The following is a 21,037-nucleotide window of genomic DNA, read 5'->3' as shown; positions in this document are numbered from 1 at the left end:
ATGATGCTATGAAGCAGCTTGTCACAGTTTTACTAACAGACCAGGAAGCACAGGCAGAAGAGGGGGCTGACAATCAGCACAGTTGTTGTGTTATGTCAAAGTGCCCCCACCCTCCAAACAACCCCTGTACCCCTTCCTGGGAAGATACAAACGGACTAGGAAAGAAGGAGCAATGAAAAAATTAGAGTAAGCATGCAGGACATTTAAAGATTAGAAAAAGCCCTGAAAGAAAATACTGACTGTACACCCCAGAAATCAAGGAAATGTATCTTGACTGGAAATGTGAATCAGTGCTTGGATCATTCTGGCATATATGTCTGATAACTTGCCTAATTTCTGTACAGGATATCTTCATGATTTGACAGAGACAAAACATCTAGCTGTGAGTTATGGGCTAAGATAAAGAGAATTTCCCTGAGCTTTGAATTCTGTTAAAGGAGGAAATTCTCTCTCCAAGGAAGCCAGTTAAATCAGTTTATAGGGTCCAAATTGCACTGAAAGACAGTTATGTTAACACACCTGGCTCCACACACACACAGCTACAATGTTTTAAGATACAGTAAGAGACACAGCCCAGCTGACTCCTCTATTTTACCCTTTTTGCAGCTTGCAAAGTTAAAAAAAACTGATTTATTTGTCCAATCTTCACAAAAATGGGCCATGTTCAACTACTTGAAAGCTGATCATCCCAATAGGTGTGTGAATTTGAGACTGGAAAATTTTTAAGGGAAATATGGGTTTTGGTAGATACCAAATGATTATATGAGGTTATCTTCACGCTAAAATCCCCAAAGACTAATTTTTTCCTCTTCAGGTTATCTCCTGCTCTCAAGCTGCACACTTCCAAAGTTTGGAGCCTTTGCACAGGGATCTAGGAAGGGGATAGGAAAATGAGGAGGAAGACAGAAACAGGCCATCCACATGCAGCAGCAGAAAGGATTCATTAAACCTAGGAGAAGCCTATCTGCAGTCAGAACAGTTTTCCAGATCAAATGGAGGCATGGAGTGCACTCTAATAGCAGTTAGAGCAGTCTTATTAGCAGACTAGAAAAGAAAAGAGAGGGAAGATCGTGAAAGAAATGGGCTGGCCCAAAGAGATGCACATTTCTTCTTATGCTAGATGGGTTAATCTTGTCACAAAAAGCTTATGAAATCAGAGCCCACAACAATTTGGCTTTTAGAAAAAAAAATTATTATTAGAGTAGGATAATCCTTACATTCAAAATAATGGACATTTGTACAAAAGTAGAGTCATACAGTCAGCAGTGAACCAAAACTAGTAAAAATATCTCTTCGAAGTACTGTCAGAGTAGCATTTTATGATGACAAAATCTGTAGCTAAAAGACATGGTAAAAAACAAGAGTTCAGTCCAGCAAGGAGAAGGGAAAACTACACCCAGGGTAATAACAACTCTGGGAAACTCATATGCAAAGTAATGCAAAGTACAGAACTGTTAAACCCTTTGCTACATTAGCTGACCTTCATCTTCACCATTATACAAACAAACCCCTTCAGTTATTGGTTTTTGGTATTTCTCTGAGAATCTGGCACTTTGGGAAGCAATTTCAGGAAGTGCATTGTAGAAGTGTATACAGCAGTTTTCTCTCCAGGTAGTTTAACATTAAAATGCAGGCTTGTTCATGTATTCTTCCACTGTCTAGAAAAAAAAAATAGAAGAAACAACTGATGCATTATGGAGTGGTACAGTAATAGTCATACAAAACCTCTTGTCCTCCTTGAGGACAGTAGTAGTTTTTCATGGAATTAGATCAGATTAATTAAAATGTAGAAATAATTCTGCTTTAAAAACATGTAACAGAGTGGTTTAGCATCTGATCCTCAAATCATGACATACCACAGCTGTGGCTAAACTCATCGTGCCCAGTGGCCTCTGTACACAGCTGGCTGAGTTCCATGTGCACATGACAGACCACTGGGAAAGCTGCTCAACTCACACAGTGTGTCCTGAGCTAGTTCTACCCATGTGCTGCTTCCTTCAGAATTAGGATGGATCCTTCACTGTCGAGTTAAAAATGAAGTAAATCCATCACATGCAACTGCTTTTGCCATTCCTGGCACAACGACACCAGTTACAGAGAATTCCTGCAGGGTTCTGAATAAAGGTTACATATCTGTGCCTGGCAGAACTACATAGGTGCTTCTGAATGGGAGTTTGCCAGCACATCCTCTTTCCAATTTTAAATGTTAACAGTATGTCACTGTTTCCAATGTATTAGTGAAACACAAGAGATTTTTCCGTATTTATATATACATATATCTATACATAAAATATAATCTTAAAATATGATCTTACAGAAATATCTTTGATGCGTCTTAAACTATTTCTTAATACACTATCTGTGAAATTCTAGCAGTTAAACTGCAAGAGAGCAACAGCCATATATGAAGAGTCTCCAGATGATTCCAAGAGGGTTGAACTGAAAGCTTATGTAACTGCACCGTTGTACCTGTTGAAACTGAATGCAAGACACACTTGGATAATTAAATACCAGAAGTGCTTAGCTGTGTTTTCAGCTCCTGTCAAACAAGGAAGATGTAGGAAGATGATGTGTTTGCCTTTTGTCTTCCTCTTCCTTACCTCCTGCAACATGTCACAGTCCTCTATGGCTTTCACTGCGGTCTTCTTTGAAGTTTCTTGTACTTCTCCACCAATTATAAACTCATCAAGAATAAAATAAGCTTTTTCAAAATTAAAGATAATATCCAGCTCACACACCTGCCAGAACAAAAGGACACATCACATTTAAACCACTTTTACAACATTACAAGCACTCCTGGGTCAGAAGTTGTTGGGTTAATCAAATATACTCAACATATGCACTCTTGTGGCAGGTAGCAGGGTGAAGAAAGAAACTGAATATTATGTAATGTTGAAGCCTCTTCACATAAACAGACTTACAGCAAAGACATTCCACTTATTATTAAATCCATACTGGCTCTCAGAGAACAAAGCAGACTTCCTAGCCTACTAACCTTACAACAGGTCCTACATAGCCCTTGTAAGATGGGTTTCACTGAGCAAGACAAATTCCCTGCCTAGTGACAGCCACCAACCACTTTTGTGTTTTGAGGCAGTACAGACACGAGTCATGGCACACTGACTGAAATGAGATGAATTAAGGTAGTCAGGATAGTTTCAAAAATATTCATAGAAAAGATGGGTCTCTTCTAGTCTTCAAAGACTTACTAAAACACTTACTTGGACCTTCTTCAGGTCTTTTCTTTAAAAACACTCCCAGTTTATCTTTTTCCTCGTTCTGTGTCCTTAAGTGTTACACAGTATTATGAAACAAACAAAACCAGTATATCTGAAGACATCAGGAGGGAGAATTAAAGTACTTTAACCTGTTTTTTTTTAAAAGTAATTTTCCTCAAGCCTTCTCTTCAAATTCTATTCCAAGACAGACATACTAAGTATCAAGATTAATTTGGAGGGGGGAGGAGGGGGAAGAATGGATGGAAAAACAATCTTATGATTGTTTCAGCACTATTTTATAAATTACTCTAATAATGAATTTCACTCTGGATTGAGAAAGCCTGCAGGGCAAGTACTGCAGATGGAAATGTGAAGTAAATGAGCTTCACATAGCTTTGTTTATCAGACAGACAGGAATGAGTTCATGGGAGAAAGTGAAACCTACATTTCCAAAGTATTTGTCCAGGAGCTCTACATATCGATGAACAACCTCTAGTGTCAGGAGCTCATTATCCTGGTCTTCTATTGCACAGCAGAAATACAAACTGGCATACCTGGGGAAACAGAGGCAAAAACATGAGAGTGAATAGCTGGGACCTCAGTGCTCTGCTCATCTCTTCGTAGTTACTCGTATGACAGTTAATTCCTATCTAGTCTCTAAAATAAACATTTTCTTTCATTCTTACAGTATCCCACAGAACACTTTAAAAGATCAGAGAATTTAACCAAATGATTATTTTAGGTAGACCAACAAACTCCACCCTTGGTAAAGTGGGATACCTCCAACACTGGCTGGGATAAAATAAACAATAAATCAGTAGTACTTTCAGGTCTCTGTCACCCACTGTAATAGCACTATAGTAAGTGGGGTTAATTAAACTGCAGGACAAGCTACTCCTCCTAATTAAAAAAGGCAAAAATAAAGGTGAAAGGAGTCACATCTCAGTAAGCCTGCTGGCTATCAAATGACAGTGTTTTACACAGGGCCAGAATGCATGAAACTGCTTAGACCAAACAACCTTCACAACTAACTTGCAGCAAAACTTTTATGTTTAAACCAACCTAAGATGCAAGAACGATCTACCTCAGTTCACTGGTGCTGTGGCTGGCTCACAGCAGCTGATCAGATGTTTATATCCCTCCTTTCACTGCATGGAACTCAATTTTTGCTATATGGGAGATGTTGCTTAATTTGTCTAACTATACCTTAAGGCTACTTTTGTTTGCTACAACTTCAGAAGAATGAACAGGGAGTAAATGTTAGGTATTGTGTAACTGGGAACCAGTGATTTCTTTGGAAAAGGAAATGGGAATTAACACTTTCCAGAGCAACAAATATTTCAAAGACAAAATCTGGCAAAATGTTGGAAGTACCTCAGAACAGTTCTTGCAACCCCCCAAAGAGCCTGATAAAGCCCAGCACACATCTCAGCAGGCTACCTCACTGCATTAGAAGGCACAGTGAAGTCTAGAGCCTTCTAACCACCAATACTTATTAGACTACTCCCATTTGTCTCATTTGACAAACTGTACAAGTATTTTGCACCCCACAATTTACCCTGCTGGTTTGTCCAGGGACACTGCATTGTTATACACAGTCAGATGGCAGGCTCCTAACTGAGCCTAGCACTAAGAGTGTTGTTTGCTGCTTTTCTTGAAGTGAGCGTTTACTCTTCTCTTCTAGCATGTGTTATTCATATGAGTAATAATTATACGTTCTTATAAAATTACTCACACCTTTTGTAAACAAGCTTGAGGTCTTTCCAGTCAACAAAACTACTTGTTTTTTGATTGCGAGACAAAATAATCTGAACAATTTCTCGAATGATCTTTTTCTTCTCTTTATCAGGTAGCGTCGTGTACCATTTCTGAAGCCTTAACTTCCCCTGCCGACTGAACAGCAGGATAAAGTGTATCTAGAGTAAACAAAGCAACATGGTTAACACCAGGGCCATGGCCAGAGAAGAACAGTCCTCTGCCCATTGCCAGAAATCTTGAGTTCTGGCCACGCATCTCCAGTCTTGGTGTGACGTTTGGACATGATGTCAGTAAGGTCCAGGGGAAAGATCCCTCCTCTCTCCTGTTTCTTCCCCAGGCAGCCCTCCCCTCCCTGTGGGACCTCTTCCCTAGGCCAAACCCTTTGCATCCTCTCCTACCCATCCTTCCTTACCTTGTGCAAACAGTAGCTTTGTTTCCTTTTCTGTCTCTGCCCTGGGGAACAGGAGGAGCATCACCACTTTGCAGTGGTGAGAAGAGAGCACCACCCCCTCCTCCAGAAAGATCAGATACCTCAGTGAAGGGAATAAAGACTTATCCACAAAAGGGCTAGGGAAATCAAGATCAGTGTGGCAGAAGACTAGAAATATGAATACCGAGATAGTAATCATAATCACTAACAATCCTGATATTTCAGGTCACAAACAAAGCAGCAGGTTCCTAGAAGAGGCAATAAGGGGCAGAAGAACTTTGGAAAGGAGGCTTGACTAGTTTTACTAAAGAAATCAGCAGACCATGAAACACAGACAATTGTGATGATGGACCTCATTGAGCAGGGATATATTATATTAAATAAAGTATAATATCTACACTGTTCTAAAATCTCCAGTTTAAAGCTAGTCATAATTTTACAGGGTTTGACTCATGATTTTTTCATGCTTAGCATAAGCAGTATTACTGAAATACACAAGAGCCAGCTTTTAAATGCCAGTGGGGCTTTGGGAGAAAAGCATCAATTCACATTTATACAAATACTTCTATTAGCAGGTTAAAATAACTGACCCTAGTGTATGTGAGCAGTACAATAGCCATTTACTCAGAGTACAGAAATGGTGTTAAGAATGCAGGGCATCTATTTGAGGAGGACATCCTTCTCAACAGAACATCCTCTGCTAAATGGAAAAAAACTCCACAAACCCACCTAAGGGGGATAGAGATGTTTCAGTGGCTGAAGACACTGTGAACTGCCCTGTTCTTGACAGGCACCCCCACTGCTGTTCTCACCAGTACCAATGCCTGGAGGCCAGGGATGTGCAGGAAGGATGTCTAACTGTGGTCACATCCATGTGCTCGATGACAGGTGCACTGCTGCTTGTCTGTGCAGTGACTGATGGCTTCCCTGGATCCCAGGAGGACCAGGGAGAAGCACAGGAGCCTTGCTTTCCTCACTTGCTCCCAATCCTTGCAAAGTCCCAACAGAAGATCTGGGAGATCCCTTACCACAACCCCATTCCCATTAGCCTAACCTTACCCTTCCCTTTAGTTTTTCAATCTACACCCTACTCCCTTCTGCTTCTTGTTTTCTATTCCAGGTTATTACTGTACCTATACTTCATCTCTCCATTTCCCCAGTGAGGAATGTTCACAATCACTATCAAGATTACAATGCAAATTTCTCTAAAGATAAAATCACTCCACACTTTGGTAAAGTCTGAGCAGAGAAGTGCACCAGAGAAGCTTCTGCAAAATAGAAAAAAAAGAAAAAGCTACTGGATTTTAGACAAAGCATTCATTCATAATTCAGAACCATTCTCTAGCTATTGAGTTGCATAGTTATTGAGTAATCCAAAGATAAGAGTTCTGACTATATTGAGAAAGACTTCAAATACAGGATTGTTTTAGGGAAAGGAGGACTGTTTTATTCATGTGTCTGTGGCAGCATCTACTGCTAGAAAAAAGGCTCTTGCCATCATTAGTCTAATATGCTTGATAAAATTACAAGGATTTTGTAGCTGCCTTGTGTTGAGTCCTATAATACCCTCCAGACGAGCTTGCAAATAAAAAGTATGCTGCTGGCAATACACACACCCTGATTACAGTGAAGAGCAAAGCACCATGTTTCTGCCTTTCTCTGCTTATATTACCAACTGGGTTTGACATGGTAGTATTCCAGCTGCCAGGGTTACCCCTCTCCCAGTACATGTAGGGACAGCACTTACTGTCCATACACTTGTCCACTGAGAGGAGCTGGATGAATGAAAGGCTATTTTGCACAGCACATTAACTCCAAAGCCCTTGTAAAGATGAATATGTTTTGAAAAGCTGAGCACAGGTTCTACAGATAAGAGCAGCAGGTCAGCAGGAGTCCTTCTAAAAGCCATCGGGTACAGGTAGCAGCTATTTGATAAACAAATTTCTAAAGATACGGTGAATCATCAGATCCGAGAGGATGATCAGTTTTGACTGAAAATGCCAGGGAATTAGTCAGTGAAACCCTATCAAAAGCTGACAGCATGTTCAGCATAAGACTGTGAGATTTGAGACATCTTCAGGAAGAAATGTATTTGCCTGCAGTGCTTTAATAGGGAAAGAAAATGAAAGGATATTCTGGTTTAGTTGTCGGACCCTCAGTTGTTGGACCCAACAGACCTTAAATCTGAGTGCCTGTAAGAAATACATGTATATCTCCAGGAGAGCAACCTTATGCCTCTAAAAGGTTAAATAAATACCAACAAACCAGGGAATCACTGTGAATATTACCATTATTTTTTGCTGATTAGTTACTTCAGGATGTTCTGCTTCACCCATAGCAAAGTGCGATGCTCTTCACTTAAAACTGCTTTGAGAACTCCATTGATTCTTCTAAGGATGCAGTTGATGTCTCACCACCACTTTCACGATCAGAGGCAACATTCTTTGCAATCAGAAAATATCTATTAATGCTCCTAAATGCACCAAGATTCGTACACAAGCTCCAAAATCACACTGTTTCATATGCAGAATATAACTGCATACCTCGTATGGTAATTTTTACAGAAATATATGCAGCTAGAAAATAGGTAGAGCCTCTACTGTAGTACAATTCTAATTTTACAGTCTGCATAATAAGGTACATATGACTGCCCAGTTGAGAATTACTGTAACAAAACACTACATTACAAAGCTGCAGATACCTAGAAGAGAAAATATTGTGGGTGTTTTTTCTCCTCTTTTGATTCTTCTTCCTTTTTCTAAATTCTAAGGCCCCTTCAATCTGGGTAACCCTCTAGGAGTTGTAATAATATTACATTCTCAAGAGGTTAAATAGCTTCATTCCTGTAAGCATAAGCACCCAACTGTTTCATTCAGTTCAGCTTTGCTCTGCCCAGTCACACTGACATGACACGACACATTCCTCACTCTCATGGCTCTGTTTGTTACAGCCCGCTGGAAAGATTCTGATGCATCAATAAACCTGGAAATGTTGAAGTACTGCACAAACACAGATCTAACAGCTCATCTGTTCCTTGCTCCTTGACTGTGAAAACATATTTGCTTTCCTATAGTGCTAATGACAAGATGGATGTTGATTAAGGAATTTTTCGTTGGTTTCCAGCAGCCAAACTACAAACAGAGGTAAATTACATTGCAATATTTTACTCATTGTTAAAAGTTCCAACTCCAGAGGAAAACAAAGGCAAATGACTTTCTACAAGCAAAATACCTCAGAAGCAGGGTGCTTGGTTCCCTTTCCTACCATCCTACAGGGGTGCTGGCTGTGACTAACAAGCACCAGACCCAGGGGCGATGCCAGAGGGAATTTTTAGGTCCGAGACTGAGTGGGTTGGGATGAGGAGTACAGTTCCTAGGAGAGCATCAGCTGCCTTCACATGTGGAGTCTGTGGAGACAAGCTTTGGTCTGGGAGCTGAGTGTAATTTTATTAGCTTGTTTTACTGAATCAGACCCAACCACCTACAGCACTGTGCAGAATGACCTCCGTAAACGTCAGTAAGTAGCCTAAATGACTCCACTTTCTATTTGTAGGCTACTGGAAAAAAAAAAAGGTGGGGTTTTTTTAAATCCAGCATTTAAACCAGATTTCTAAACTTGAACTCTATGTTCTCATGCATCTCTGAATCAACTGCTACTTTAAGTTACATGACAGATTGGAAAGTAATGGGGCCTTCTCTTTTCTTGAGATCTACAAAGCTATACTGGGATAAAAGCTAACACCCTTAGTTTCAGGGCTACACAAAAATCAAATGGTAGACTTTGACATGAAATAATTTACCAGTAAATGGAACAGACATAAAAAATGCAAAATACAGGTTTGCATGTTCATGAACAGCAAACAGAAGAGAAATATGTAAAACTAACACACACTGTGATTTCTTTCCACCTTCCTAGGGAGACCTTTCCTTCCTTTAGCTAATGGGCTGTCATGATCTGATAAGCAGCTCACCCAAGCTTGTCTTCTGGACTGTTCCCTGCCAGGACTGGAGGTCCCCTTTGGTGCAGCCTTCCCCAGTGTTTGGCCATTACACAGTCCAGACTGATCAAACACGTTACAGTTGGCTCACTGGTTTCAAACTCGGATCATTTGTTGCTTTTACAGAGGTTTTTAAATTTAACCTAATCTGTACTGCAACATTTAGCACAACCATCTAAAGGGCTCCAGCCTGTACTCTATTACATACTCAACAAACCACCCATAGGGAGAGCAAATAAAGATGACTCCATGGGAAGACAGGGGTCATTTGTCCAGTTTACTGTCCAACAGTGTAAACATGTAAAAGATGCCACATTTCTTCCTGCAAAGTGAACTCCAGGGGTGTGCAGCGAGGCTCTAATTCACCCCACTGTGAAAAGAATGTGCCCCAGAAATGCTTCTGCTCCTCCCATAATTCAACCTGCACTACATTTGCTGACTGGTTTCAAACCTGTTCTGTGGCATCTGGCTGCTCCAGGTCCTTGGGGGGGACAGGACAGGAAGACTTCGAGGAGCCTCAGGGGAGGGGAGGCAGAAGAGGAAAACTGTGGAAAAAATAGCAAGCATCCTTCTCTGGGCAAGGATTTGCTCGGCTAGGCAGCTCTGTCACTCCAGCAGCACTGGGGGTACACTCTGCTCCAGCTGAAACCCTTCCAAATTCAGTTAAGAGCCCTCCAAAACCAAAGCCACCTTTATAAAACAGAGATTCCTAAAATTCACATGTAACTAAGGTTTGCAAATTAGGAATCGCTATCCCAAAACATCTCGGCAGAATGTGGAAACTCTTAAGATTTCCTTAAAAACTTTCTGTAGGGCAACAGGCAATACAGGACATACTAATGGATGAAAATTCCCAGACCTCATAAAATGGGAAGTGGGATGAAAAAGCCATACCTTCAGCTGCTGCCAGAAGCCTGGAGAAAACCAGACTGACTAGCTGTACCTGGCAGAGGAAGCTACTTTTTATGGTAAAGTTCTCTCTTAACTTATTCTGATTCCTTGGAAGTCTGCTTGATCTTCTAGCACTGTTTTAGTCTAGTTGAGTTTATATTCTACTTATCTTTTGCTATTTTTCATTCTTTTCTCTGATATGAAAGAATCTATGTCCCAGCACAGACAGCTGCCCAGATTTTTTTATTAGTATTTATTTTTACATCACATCTGAAATTGAACAAAACCTGCTTTCATTAAATTGTTTCTTTTAAAAAATATAAACATTCACAATATTCCACCTATTAAGTGACTTTTTTTTCTCCACAACATTTGAAGAATAAAAGATTTCCTTTAGCTTTTGCTTTGTATAGTGTTTGTTTTTTGGCAGAAGGAAAGTAAATACTGAAATTTAAAACAAAAAAGAACAGCTATACTGTGAACACAGAGATGGTTTGGAATGTCAGGTGTTCAGGGTGAATTGAGAGAGATGTACTGAACTGACAACTGTGGACCTATTAACAACCTACCCACATCAGGATGAGGCAGAATACTAACACACTCAAGTACAGGTATTTTGGTATTCTGCGGTTGCACAAGGTCTCCATCTTGCTAGTGACCTTTAATACACACTCTGGGGTTTTAGATACTTCTAAAGCAAATATGTAAAATTCAAAACAGACTACTTTATTAAAAATATTAATTTCCTTACTTGTTCACTCTGTCGCTAAAACATTCACAGCAGCTGAGAGACTGAGTTTGTTAAATACTGCTGGATCTCAGCTTTAAAATTTAAAACATACATTTAGCCTACATGATGTAAGCAAATAAGAACAAAGAAAACATGCACAAACACAGAAATCCTGAAGCACCATGTTGCTGCCTAACTGGCACAGGATTCTTTCTCACTTCATCTCCATTAGGAGCATTTCTGAGCAATTTCCCCTAAACAATACATCCAAAGTCCATGCAATAAAAGCCGTGCCAGATCATTACAGATACACGTGACTATAGTTACACATTGATTTTATGCTTTTTCCTGATGCAGAAGTCACCCTTATTACTGAAGATTTTAAATGGACCGGCACACCAGCATTTATAGGATATTTATAACATATGGTATCAATTCAGACAATAACAACCTTCTTGTTTGCCTCATTTGAGTTAAATTAAACTATAATCTAAACAATATAGCTCAGCTCTAGTTCTGAACCAAAAAGATCCTGAAGCTCCTCACTTCTGATCCCTACCTAAGGATCAGAAAACAAAGCTGAAGGAGCTTTTTTTAAGTGCCCAGTAAGTGCCCCACAATCTCCCTCCCGCTCTGCTCTTGCTTATCATTGTATCTTAGTCCTCCCAACCTTGGCTCATTCCACATAAATTGGTGGCATTCCTTCAACAGTGTCCTCCCTACAGCACAGCATGTGCCTCCTCCTCCTCACAGGCTGCCAGCCATCCCACCAACGGCAACCCCGGGGTTTCCAGAGGAGAGACAGCTCAGCTTTCCAAGACAGCTCCTAAGCTGTAGATGCAGGCAACGGCACCCAGTTTTTACAGAGGATAGTTACTTTTGGTTTTCTTAAATCAGTGCTTTTTTATTCTTGCAAGTGGAGTTACTCCAGTTTCCAGGCAATAAGCAAGAACAGATCCAGGCTGGGAGTTTGCAGAGAACCTTCCTCAAGCTCTGCCATAGGACAGCGGTGAGAACCAGACAGAGGGCACTCCAGCTTCAGTGCCACCCCCAGGGACAGACAGAGGCAGGGGTGGCAGCTGGCTGACCTCACAGAAACCAGCACAATTTGAAGACATTCAGAGCAATTTTTAACCAGATAATCACATCCCTTCTGCCTCCTAAGCTGGCTGGGCTCTCAGAATTGTTTTTATTTGCTTATATGTTTCTGGGAGGCAGTGAAAATCTTCATGAGGTTACTATACAGAGAAGAAGATCAGGGGAGAGGCTGAACAAGCTACCAGAGCTCCTCCTAATTCACTATAACCCCAGTGTACTTCACAGTCACAAGGAGCTATTTTTCCAGTCTGTTCCTTGAACACCTAGTGAAGAAACAGAGCTGAAATCTCATCCAATGGGTTCTGGTAAAAGGTGCAGCCTCTTTCAGTTTAATTTCCAGTTCGCCTTATCAGGTATTTGTAAAGCCCTGCGGTGTGAAGGCACTGCAGGGCCTTTCCCTTGACTCTGACCTCTCAAGGAGCAAAGTTAAAAGCTTTGCTGTGGGACAGGGCAGGCACATCCAGAAGGTGACAAACTTCCCTGACTCCTCAGCCAGCTGACAGATAGTGCTTCAGCCTGGGGATTCCCACACCTGATGGAGCAGGAACAGAGCCTCACACCCATTCCTCCAGCTCCCAACAAAGACGTTCACAGAAAACCTGAGCTCCAAAAGGACCCAAGATACACGTGAGTTCGGATCACATTTGTGAATTACTCTGAAAGACATGTCTGGCCAGAAAGGCACGCCAAGCTTGCCTTCAAACACAAATGCAAATTTTACTTTCCCATCCTACCTCAGTGCCTCTGCATGCTATATTCCTACTCACAAAATGAAATGCCATTTGTGCATGGTTGGATCTTGCACCTCTATCTCTGCATTGCAACACCTGCAGAAATGCAAAGGTCCAGGGGTGGTCACTCAAGAAAGAATGCAGCTACCAGAAGGGGACAGCATAAGAAACAGGGCATGTGTAAAATCACTCTGGTAGTCCTATCTCCATGAATCACAGGTTTAAGGATTCAGGGATAGAAACTGCATCCAGACAACCCACCTGTGGACCCACCCTCCATGAGCTGCCTAACTACTAGGACACCCACAGCATCCTCAGCAGTGGATTAAAAACATTCACCTACACCGGGTAGAAAAGTATTCCCTTTTGTTTATTATACATTTAGTGCCTAAAAATGTTGCAGGATGTACCCTGACTTTTCTCATAGCAACCAATCTTTATAGTGTTCATGACTTCATGCATTTGTATCACTTCCCCTGCAGTCACCTCTTTCCAAGCAGAAAAGTCCATATACTCAGGACTTTCTAAACAAGATGCCATTCCACTGCCATTTTCTACTATCATACTAAAGTTCACTACAAGAAAAATTAACAAAGAAATACCACATGGACTTTTTTTTCCCTGTACAATGCTGCCTTGAACAACAAGAATAATTTATTTGTCATTTTCTCTCCTCTCATCTGTTCTAATCTGCTGTCCCTCTTGTCTTTCAGAGCTAAATGCCTAGAGGCAAAGTTCATTGTCTTTGTTAGGCCAACACACAGCTGTAAAACGGAAAATAATGTAAAAAGTGGAAAATAAGCAGTCATTCTTTGAACTATAGACAGTAAATTCTGTGCAGCAATGAAAACATCTTTTGCAGATCCACTTTAACAATTAACAGCATTGAGACTGTTGGTGAGGTCGATATTCAGAAGAGTTGAGAGTTCATTTCCAAACACTAGGAAGGTGTCAGCAGCTGCAGTCACAGCAACTAATATTTCCATCCAAGCTTCTAGATCAGTGACTATTTATCAAATGTCTTGCTAAGTGGAATCAATGCTTGCCAACTCCTTTTCTATTTGGGCCAAATACATTTTTGGAGCCGCTGTGCTCAATGGGATTCTTTTGATCTTTCTCCAGGGTTTCAGATTGTGCCCACAAGTACTAATTTGTCTCCCCTTACTGATGAATAGCACAGGTAGGAGGGAAGCAGAGCCTTTACTATGCAGGCACCAATTCTGCACTCAGAGCTTTGCAAGCAGAGCCATGTACTGTCACAAAAATAATACTGATAACACTGAGGCAGCAGTAGGATCAAGGTGTTGCAACACTTCCAGGCATGAAAGACTACAGCAATATGTCCTTGGGGACACTAATAATTTCCTTCTCTGTACTCTCTCCCCACTCTTTGACTTTGTTGAGACAGCCATTCTTTGTGACATGTTTCTCTGCTGCACCCACATGTCAGGGAGTAGAATTTAGTCTTTTCTAAGAAGTCTTCTTTTAAAAACATATCCCAAAGTAGCAGCTGGGCAGAAAAGCTGTCTTTCTCAGTAAGAAATGAAGTCAGCTTTGCTAAACAGACTCTTCCCTGAAACTTCCCTGGAAATCTGCAAGAGCAAACAACTGAAACAACTCTGTTGCTAAAACATCCATTCCGCTCTCAAAACACAGAAAAAAGGTTGCAAGCATAATTCTGTCAGTCCAAACTGGAGGAAACAATGCACAGAGAGTTTAAAGGACCTGTTGAAAGTTTGTCACTTCCGAGCCTGAATAAGTTATATTCTTGGTCTGTAACCCAGCAAACCCTTATTTCTTGACTTGTAACCCAGTGTTAACAACTCTTTCCTGGAGACTGGATGACAGAGGAATTTTAAGTAAGGGTTCCCTGACAAAAGAATCCTTTCATCAGCACTGGATCTACTACAGGAGAATAGGGTAAGGCTGACAGCACTAGTTAAATGTAATAACACCAGCAAGGGTTCATACTATGACCACAGAAAAAAAAATTAATTGTAAGAATGCACACTCAACCTTGTAAAATTCTAACCACCAATACAGCAGACAGTCTCCAAATTGTCAATAAGCAGCACTATTGTGAGCAGAGCTCCCCTGGGACCATCGTGAGTGCTTTGAAAACTGGCACTTGTGAAGTACGTGCATCAGAGAGAGTTCTGAGATCAGCTTCCCTGAAATCAGCTCCCATATTTACTGACCTTCAAGGGCAAAATAGGAACTCCAGTTGTTTACATAAGCTTTATTAGAGGGAATTGGATATGCAGGGTTGTCTTAGGGTGTAACCAGAAAAGTTACATCTATATAGGGACTTAAGGTGTGGAAATTGCATTGCCGTCTGTAAATTCATTACTGTGCACATTCTATTTGCATATGTAATGACAGGTACACCTTTCTAAATACAGTGGACTAACACATATTTAGCATTCTGGCTAAACTACTGAGAAGAAACAACGTAGCTCTGCCTTTGAGGATAGAGACAAACAACAGCACTTGGCCTCCGCTGAAGGAGTTGAGAGACTCCTGTTCGACTGCGCTGCCAGTAACTGGTATTACAGGTGCACACAATGGGCAAACTGTGCAATACAAGTCTGAATTATCAAGCAGTGAGACGGCTTCTCCATTAAGAGGCATCACTGACCATCTCACTGCTTGAGACCCCGCAGTCCTCCTTGGGGAAAATCCAACCATTGTTCTCAAGATATTGGTCATCACGCTTAGCATAAGAGAGTATCTACAGAAACCCTTACTGACCCCAGCAAACCCCCGCCAAGCGCAGTCCTGGAGAGTCAAAGAGCCTCCCTCCCTTCCAAGTTCAAACAAGTCGCTGCTGCTGCCGCTGCCCAGCCGTGGGGCCGGGTCACCCATGCCGGTGACCAGCGGGCGAGGGACACAACCAGACCCACACAGTCTCTCACAGGCACGACACTCGATGGAGAGCTGGAGCCAAATCCCTACAACCCCTGTGAGACCGGACAGTGGAGCAAAGGCACCCGACCTGGAGGCAAGGCTCCTGTCCAAGCTCTCCACTTACCTGGCGCCAGGGAATACCCCTGGGGAAAGGCTCTTCCCAGCGATCCTGTCACAGGAAAACCCACTGCCCAACACTGACCCTCTCTGCACCAGTCAGCCAAAAGACAGAGATCCATCTGAAACCACATTCGATCCTTCTCCGGGCACTGGAGCCGACTTGAACCTCAGCTCCTCAAGTTACAGGAAGGCTTTATGAAACCTCCCTGTAAAACAGCCTTGTTTTCCTGGTTGGCCACGAAACACCGCCGGCGTGACCCGAGCTCACCCCGGGGGTCAGAAAACAGAAAGCAGAATATATAACTTTCATTTCCTAAAAAAAATAAGGTGCAAACCTTGCGGAAACCCGCCTGGAAACGGCATTTCAGCCTCTCGGCGCAGCGGGTGCTGAGGGAAGCGGGGCAGCCCGGGTGTGCCCGGCCTCCCCCGAGCCCTGACAACGCGCCCGTCGAGGGCTCCGCGGCCCCGGGGAGCACCGGGGGCGAAGGCGGGAGCGGCGGGTCAGGGCGGCTGGAGCCGGTGGGGTCGGACACTTACCATGGTGCGGAGCGCAGGCTGGGAGCCGGCGCGGCCCCGGCCCGGCCCGGGTGGCTCCCGGGCGCTCCCTCCGCCCTCCCCGCCCCGCGCCAGGTGAGGCCCGGCCGCATCGCGCCTTCCCACAATGCCCCGAACGGGAACTCCCCGGGCGCCTCCTCCCGCTCCCTTGGGGCGAAGGGCAGCGCTGGGCTGAGGGCGGCACAGCTGGGCGGCCCTGTGCCAGGGCAGCGTGGGCTCCCCGGCACCGCCGTGCCCACGGCGCCCGGCTCTGGGCGGTGACGGGCCGGGGGTACCGAGCCCTCCTCGCCCGCTGTCCCCTTGTACGTTCAGGACTGCTCCAAGGGCACCCTCCTCACCATGGCACCCGAGATTAATAAAAACGCAGTTCTTGCGGTCCACCGGCTCTACCCCCTGTCAGGCATTCATACCCTGAAGACACTGGTAGATCTGCAGGTACGATTGCTCTGCAGCCCATCTCCCAGAGCAATCCCATCTCCATCAAAATGAAACTCGGATAGTTTAAATACTTTAAATGGCTGGGATTTGCTAACCCTGTGCTTTTTGATGGAGCTGGATGAGAGGGCAAGGCATCAGCAAATCCGTGTAACCTCTGGCAGGGATTTGCTGATAAGGAGCTGGTGCCAAAAGAATGTGCAACATCCACAGACTCAGCACTTGAATCGAAAGCTCTAAATCCAGGCCTAAGGCTTCTCAAGCTTGTACAAGGAGTCTGATCCAGATGCAGACGTCTACGGGCATAAAATGAGAGGGGTTAGGATGCTTAAGTCCCGTGTTTGTAATCTAGAGGAGAGACATCCCCCCAGCACAGCATGCATCTAGCCCCAAGCGCAGTGTGTCTGGATTCAGGATACGGATCACATCTGCTCAGGGAAGAGCTGTGCCCTGCTCTTGGGTGCAGTGCTAGATGCATCTGAGTCATCAGTGAAAATGGAAAAGAAATCCAAAAGGGCTTGGGGACTTTAGGGGACACTGTAATGTCAGTGACAATCCCTCTTCACCCTCTGGCTTCAGCAAAGGGGAGAGATCCTTGGCCAAAAGCAATTGTGCATGTATAGCTGAGAGAACAACTGGGCTTAAATCTGCTCCCAGCTGGAAATGCCTATTTGCAAGAGCAGAGAGCAAATGCATGTGTGTGCTCCTTATCCTCATTTAACAGTATGGAAGTCATTTCCACATTTCCCTAAGCATGCATGACCCTACTTGTCTTGGCCTTCCATAAGCTTTGATTTGGTCTATTCTTCACAGAGTCCTTCACTGCTGTTTCCTCAGTTCTGGTTTCTGCATGTTCCAGCCCCATCCCACCAAGCAGCACATCACATGCTGTGCTGTGGCACTCCCAGCTGCTGGGTGCTCTGGTTTCATTTGTGCACGACATAACAAGTACAAGTCCCAGCTGCCTACAGATCTCACTGATCTGTTCACTTGCCCCTGGCCTCTGTCTTTCCTGAGTACACATAAAGCAGTACTATCTACAGACCCCAGAAACATGCTTGCCCTTTTTTGCCCAGCTGTGCAGCACAAACAGTGCAGCACACACTATGCTATGCTGCCAGACTGCACTGCCTCACTCCTTTTGCTGGGGCACCATCTCGCCTTCAGTGAGCCTGCCAAAGACACACTTACTGCAATCAGCATCTGTTAAAACAGACCATAATCTTTCAGATTCTCTGGAAGACAGCTGGGATGAGTAAACAGGCCACACTAAGTGCCACAGTGCTCACACTGCCTTTCCCAGGAGGTAAACATCTGCCTTCCCCACGCCCCTGTTCAAGCTCCTGCCCCTTGCAGTCCCCAGCTCTACCTACTGTGGCCTATGCAGAAGAACAGAAAGCTGTCTGCACTTGCACCCAAACATGCTGTTGGTGAATGGGGAGTGTTCCCAGATAGCACTGCACCACTGGGAAAGCCAAGTGTCTGTGAACACTCAGAACTGGATTTGCCTTACATGCAAGAATGTGGACACCACAGTACAGCTGTACTACAGGAGTGGGACATCAACACTTTCATCTCCAAAGTGAATTTGAAATTAAGGGATGAACATACCCCTCAATCCCTACCTATGTAATTTACTCAGGTGACGGACAGTAATTTTTTTTTTTTTTGCTTAACAACTGTTTCCCAATAATCTTGCTTTTCTGTGCAAAGATCTTCCCTAATTAGGCCCATAGGCTCAAGACAACCAGCCTGCTGCTTTTGTGTTTTTTGCACGGAATCAGAAAAAAAGCAGCAGCAGCAAATATATCATGTATACAGTACACATGAACAGCAGTGGCCAAAATCAATCTATTATGGCCAATCTTGGAGGTTGGCAGAGGGAAGAAGCCCTACAGAAACAAGGCTGTAGATACAGAATCATGCCTGAATTAGATGCTTTCCAGCTCAGAAAGCCAGGCTGCACTTAATGACTGCCTAAATAGCTGTGGTAAGGACTTGGAATTCTCCCCTCCCTGCCTCTCAGGACCAGCACTGTGTACCTGCATAATGTTCTGATAAGGAAGATAAGCATCTTCTAATGGTTCCTACTTGGGAGGTTTGAGCTACCAGTGTCACTCAGCAATGGGAGCAGGGGGAGGCACCTGTAGCACACGGTTGTGCCAGGTGTACGGATGAGGTGAACTCATTCCAGCAAAATGCCAGAGGATGGACTCCATTCAGTTCTTCCTTAGCCCCAGTTAATTAATTTGAATATGAAAGCTTGCAAAGGAATGCAGATTTATCTCTCTAACTCAAAACTTCTGCAAAAGGCAGTTTTGACACCCTTCTCTTTTGGCTTCTGCCTCTGCCTGGAAGAAAATGTTCATACTCCTTTCTTAAGGGCCCTTTGAAACAGGCTTTTAAGACAGACAAGCAGCTTTTTTACTGCTACTGGATATTGTCTCCTCTTTGCTTATATTCCACTCTTCTAGCAGCCTGTAGCATTCAGAAGCAGAAAATGTTCACACCAAAAGTTACAATGGATTTAATGGGCCTTGTGTGCCTACACCTGCTATAAGAGCTGCTCTAGCTCCTAGGTATCAGTTCAGGTGAGTTTGGGCATTATTTACTTGAAAAAAAGTCATTGCTAAAACGTCCAGTGCCTAAATCTGCAACAGGCTTTGTCTTAGGCCCTCTTAATCTCTGCAAGCTTTATGCACTGCAGAAGCTAATCCTGGACCATATAAATAAAGCTGTATATTCACCAATGATTTACAACTGATTGGGAAGTTATGTTCCTGTACATTTCCAGAGAAACAAACAAATCCTGACAGCTTCAATTAAGAGATAAACTACTGTCTAAAGAACAGCAGGGAGTGAACAAAATATAACATTCTCACTTTGTTCTAAAAACAAAAGGCACAAAAACTCCTTCTGAAAACAAACCCCAAACCCAAGCACCTTTATATTGCAGAAAGGTGGCTTTTTCCTGACATTGAGTACTACAGAAATGAAGCAGAACACTGGCCATTTACCTGATTCTAGCCAGCACATGCCTTGGTGTCATTTTTCAGGTAAGTAGCCCTGTACAAACCAAGGAGTTGAGGCTGATGAAAACTCCACTTGGTGATTTTTTTATAGCAGACCTGCTCTGCAGATTTTTTTCCACTTGATACTAGGTCTGTGGAGGAAAGAAAAAACTTTAAAAGCCCAATCTAAATTCAGCTGCAGGAGGTATCTTTTAATTGCACTTTGGATCAATAGAGAAGCAACCTAACACTTGCTCTCGGTTACTAGGCAGGGACTTGTACTTTTCCAGACTGCCTTTCATATGTTCCCTTTTCCTTATTTGCTCACACAATCTGGATTCTCCACAGTTTAAGTGCAGAACAAAGCATTCATATCACTAGAGTGCATACCAAATTACATATCTATGGCACCGATTTTGGTACCTTATCAGCAGCAACAGCATGTTCAGTAAGTAGTCCCAACATTTAAGTAGTTTAAAGTATTAGAAAAGTGTTAAAAATAGCAGTCTCAAATCCTTATAGCCTGTACTGAAGTGATAGGCATACAAGTACTTAAAGGGTGTCAAATAGCATTTTATTTCATTTCCCAGCTGTATAAAATTAAGAGCAGGCCAAAAGGTAGACAGATATTAACAAAGCTCCATCCAGAACTCTGCTTCAATCAAAGAAAATGTGTTATTGTAGCCCTCTTGTGTTCAGTTGGATTTATAGCTTTTAGATCCACAGCACCCTTCCTCACCACCCCTGAAATCACAGCTCTGCATGCTTTAACCACACTGCCAGCCAGCTCTTTGCCCTCTACACCTTCCCTCAGTTTCTTTCATGTTTTTCCTCTTTCCATCCTGGCTGTAAAATCAGACCATGCTCCTGAAACAGCAGAGTGCTCAGTTGATATATTCACAACATAAAACAAGAGAACTGCTGTTTTGGAGTAGGAGGACCAGGACACCCCTCATTGCCTGGAGCATGCTTATATTCCCAGCATTTCTCCTCCATAAAGGGACTGTAATGAACAAAATTCACAGCCTTATTTCTCTCTTTTAGTTAATGCCTGTGAGATTAAGTTTTAAACTGAGTGTCCCACAGACACCATTTAGACATGTGCAATGTCTAAATCATAAAAATCTCTACCCTCATAAAAATCACTCTGATAGTC

General features: G+C 43.0%; 1 protein-coding gene and 1 long non-coding RNA gene across 2 annotated transcripts; one reads left to right on the top strand and one right to left on the bottom strand.

Moving 5' to 3' along the window:
- Positions 1–1,169: 1,169 nt before the first annotated feature.
- Positions 1,170–16,539, bottom strand: AP1S3 (adaptor related protein complex 1 subunit sigma 3). Its single transcript, XM_032697661.1, has 5 exons — positions 16,418–16,539; positions 4,956–5,134; positions 3,664–3,772; positions 2,601–2,738; positions 1,170–1,658 (listed from the first exon to the last, which is right to left on the bottom strand). Exons 1-5 carry the CDS (start codon positions 16,418–16,420, stop codon positions 1,623–1,625), a joined length of 465 nt encoding a protein of 154 aa, XP_032553552.1. The 5' UTR covers positions 16,421–16,539; the 3' UTR covers positions 1,170–1,622.
- On the top strand, positions 4,980–5,816 carry LOC116791549. The gene is made up of 2 exons (XR_004358780.1): positions 4,980–5,271; positions 5,632–5,816. It is a non-coding gene; the product is annotated as an uncharacterized LOC116791549 (long non-coding RNA).
- Positions 16,540–21,037: the final 4,498 nt, after the last annotated feature.

This window comes from Chiroxiphia lanceolata, chromosome 10, assembly GCF_009829145.1.
Source record: "Chiroxiphia lanceolata isolate bChiLan1 chromosome 10, bChiLan1.pri, whole genome shotgun sequence".
NCBI lineage: Eukaryota > Metazoa > Chordata > Aves > Passeriformes > Pipridae > Chiroxiphia > Chiroxiphia lanceolata.
Note: the sequence above shows the minus strand (reverse complement) of the source record. Positions and strands in the feature narration are given on the sequence as shown.

Excerpts from the sequence above, each read along its gene's own strand:
- AP1S3 (XM_032697661.1), bottom strand. Across the intron at positions 3,773-4,955 it reads CTCAAGCTTGTTTACAAAAG|GTATGCCAGTTTGTATTTCT; the intron begins GTGTGAGTAATT and ends CTGTTTCCCCAG. Across the intron at positions 1,659-2,600 it reads ACTGTGACATGTTGCAGGAG|ACAGTGGAAGAATACATGAA; the intron begins GTAAGGAAGAGG and ends TTTTTTTTCTAG.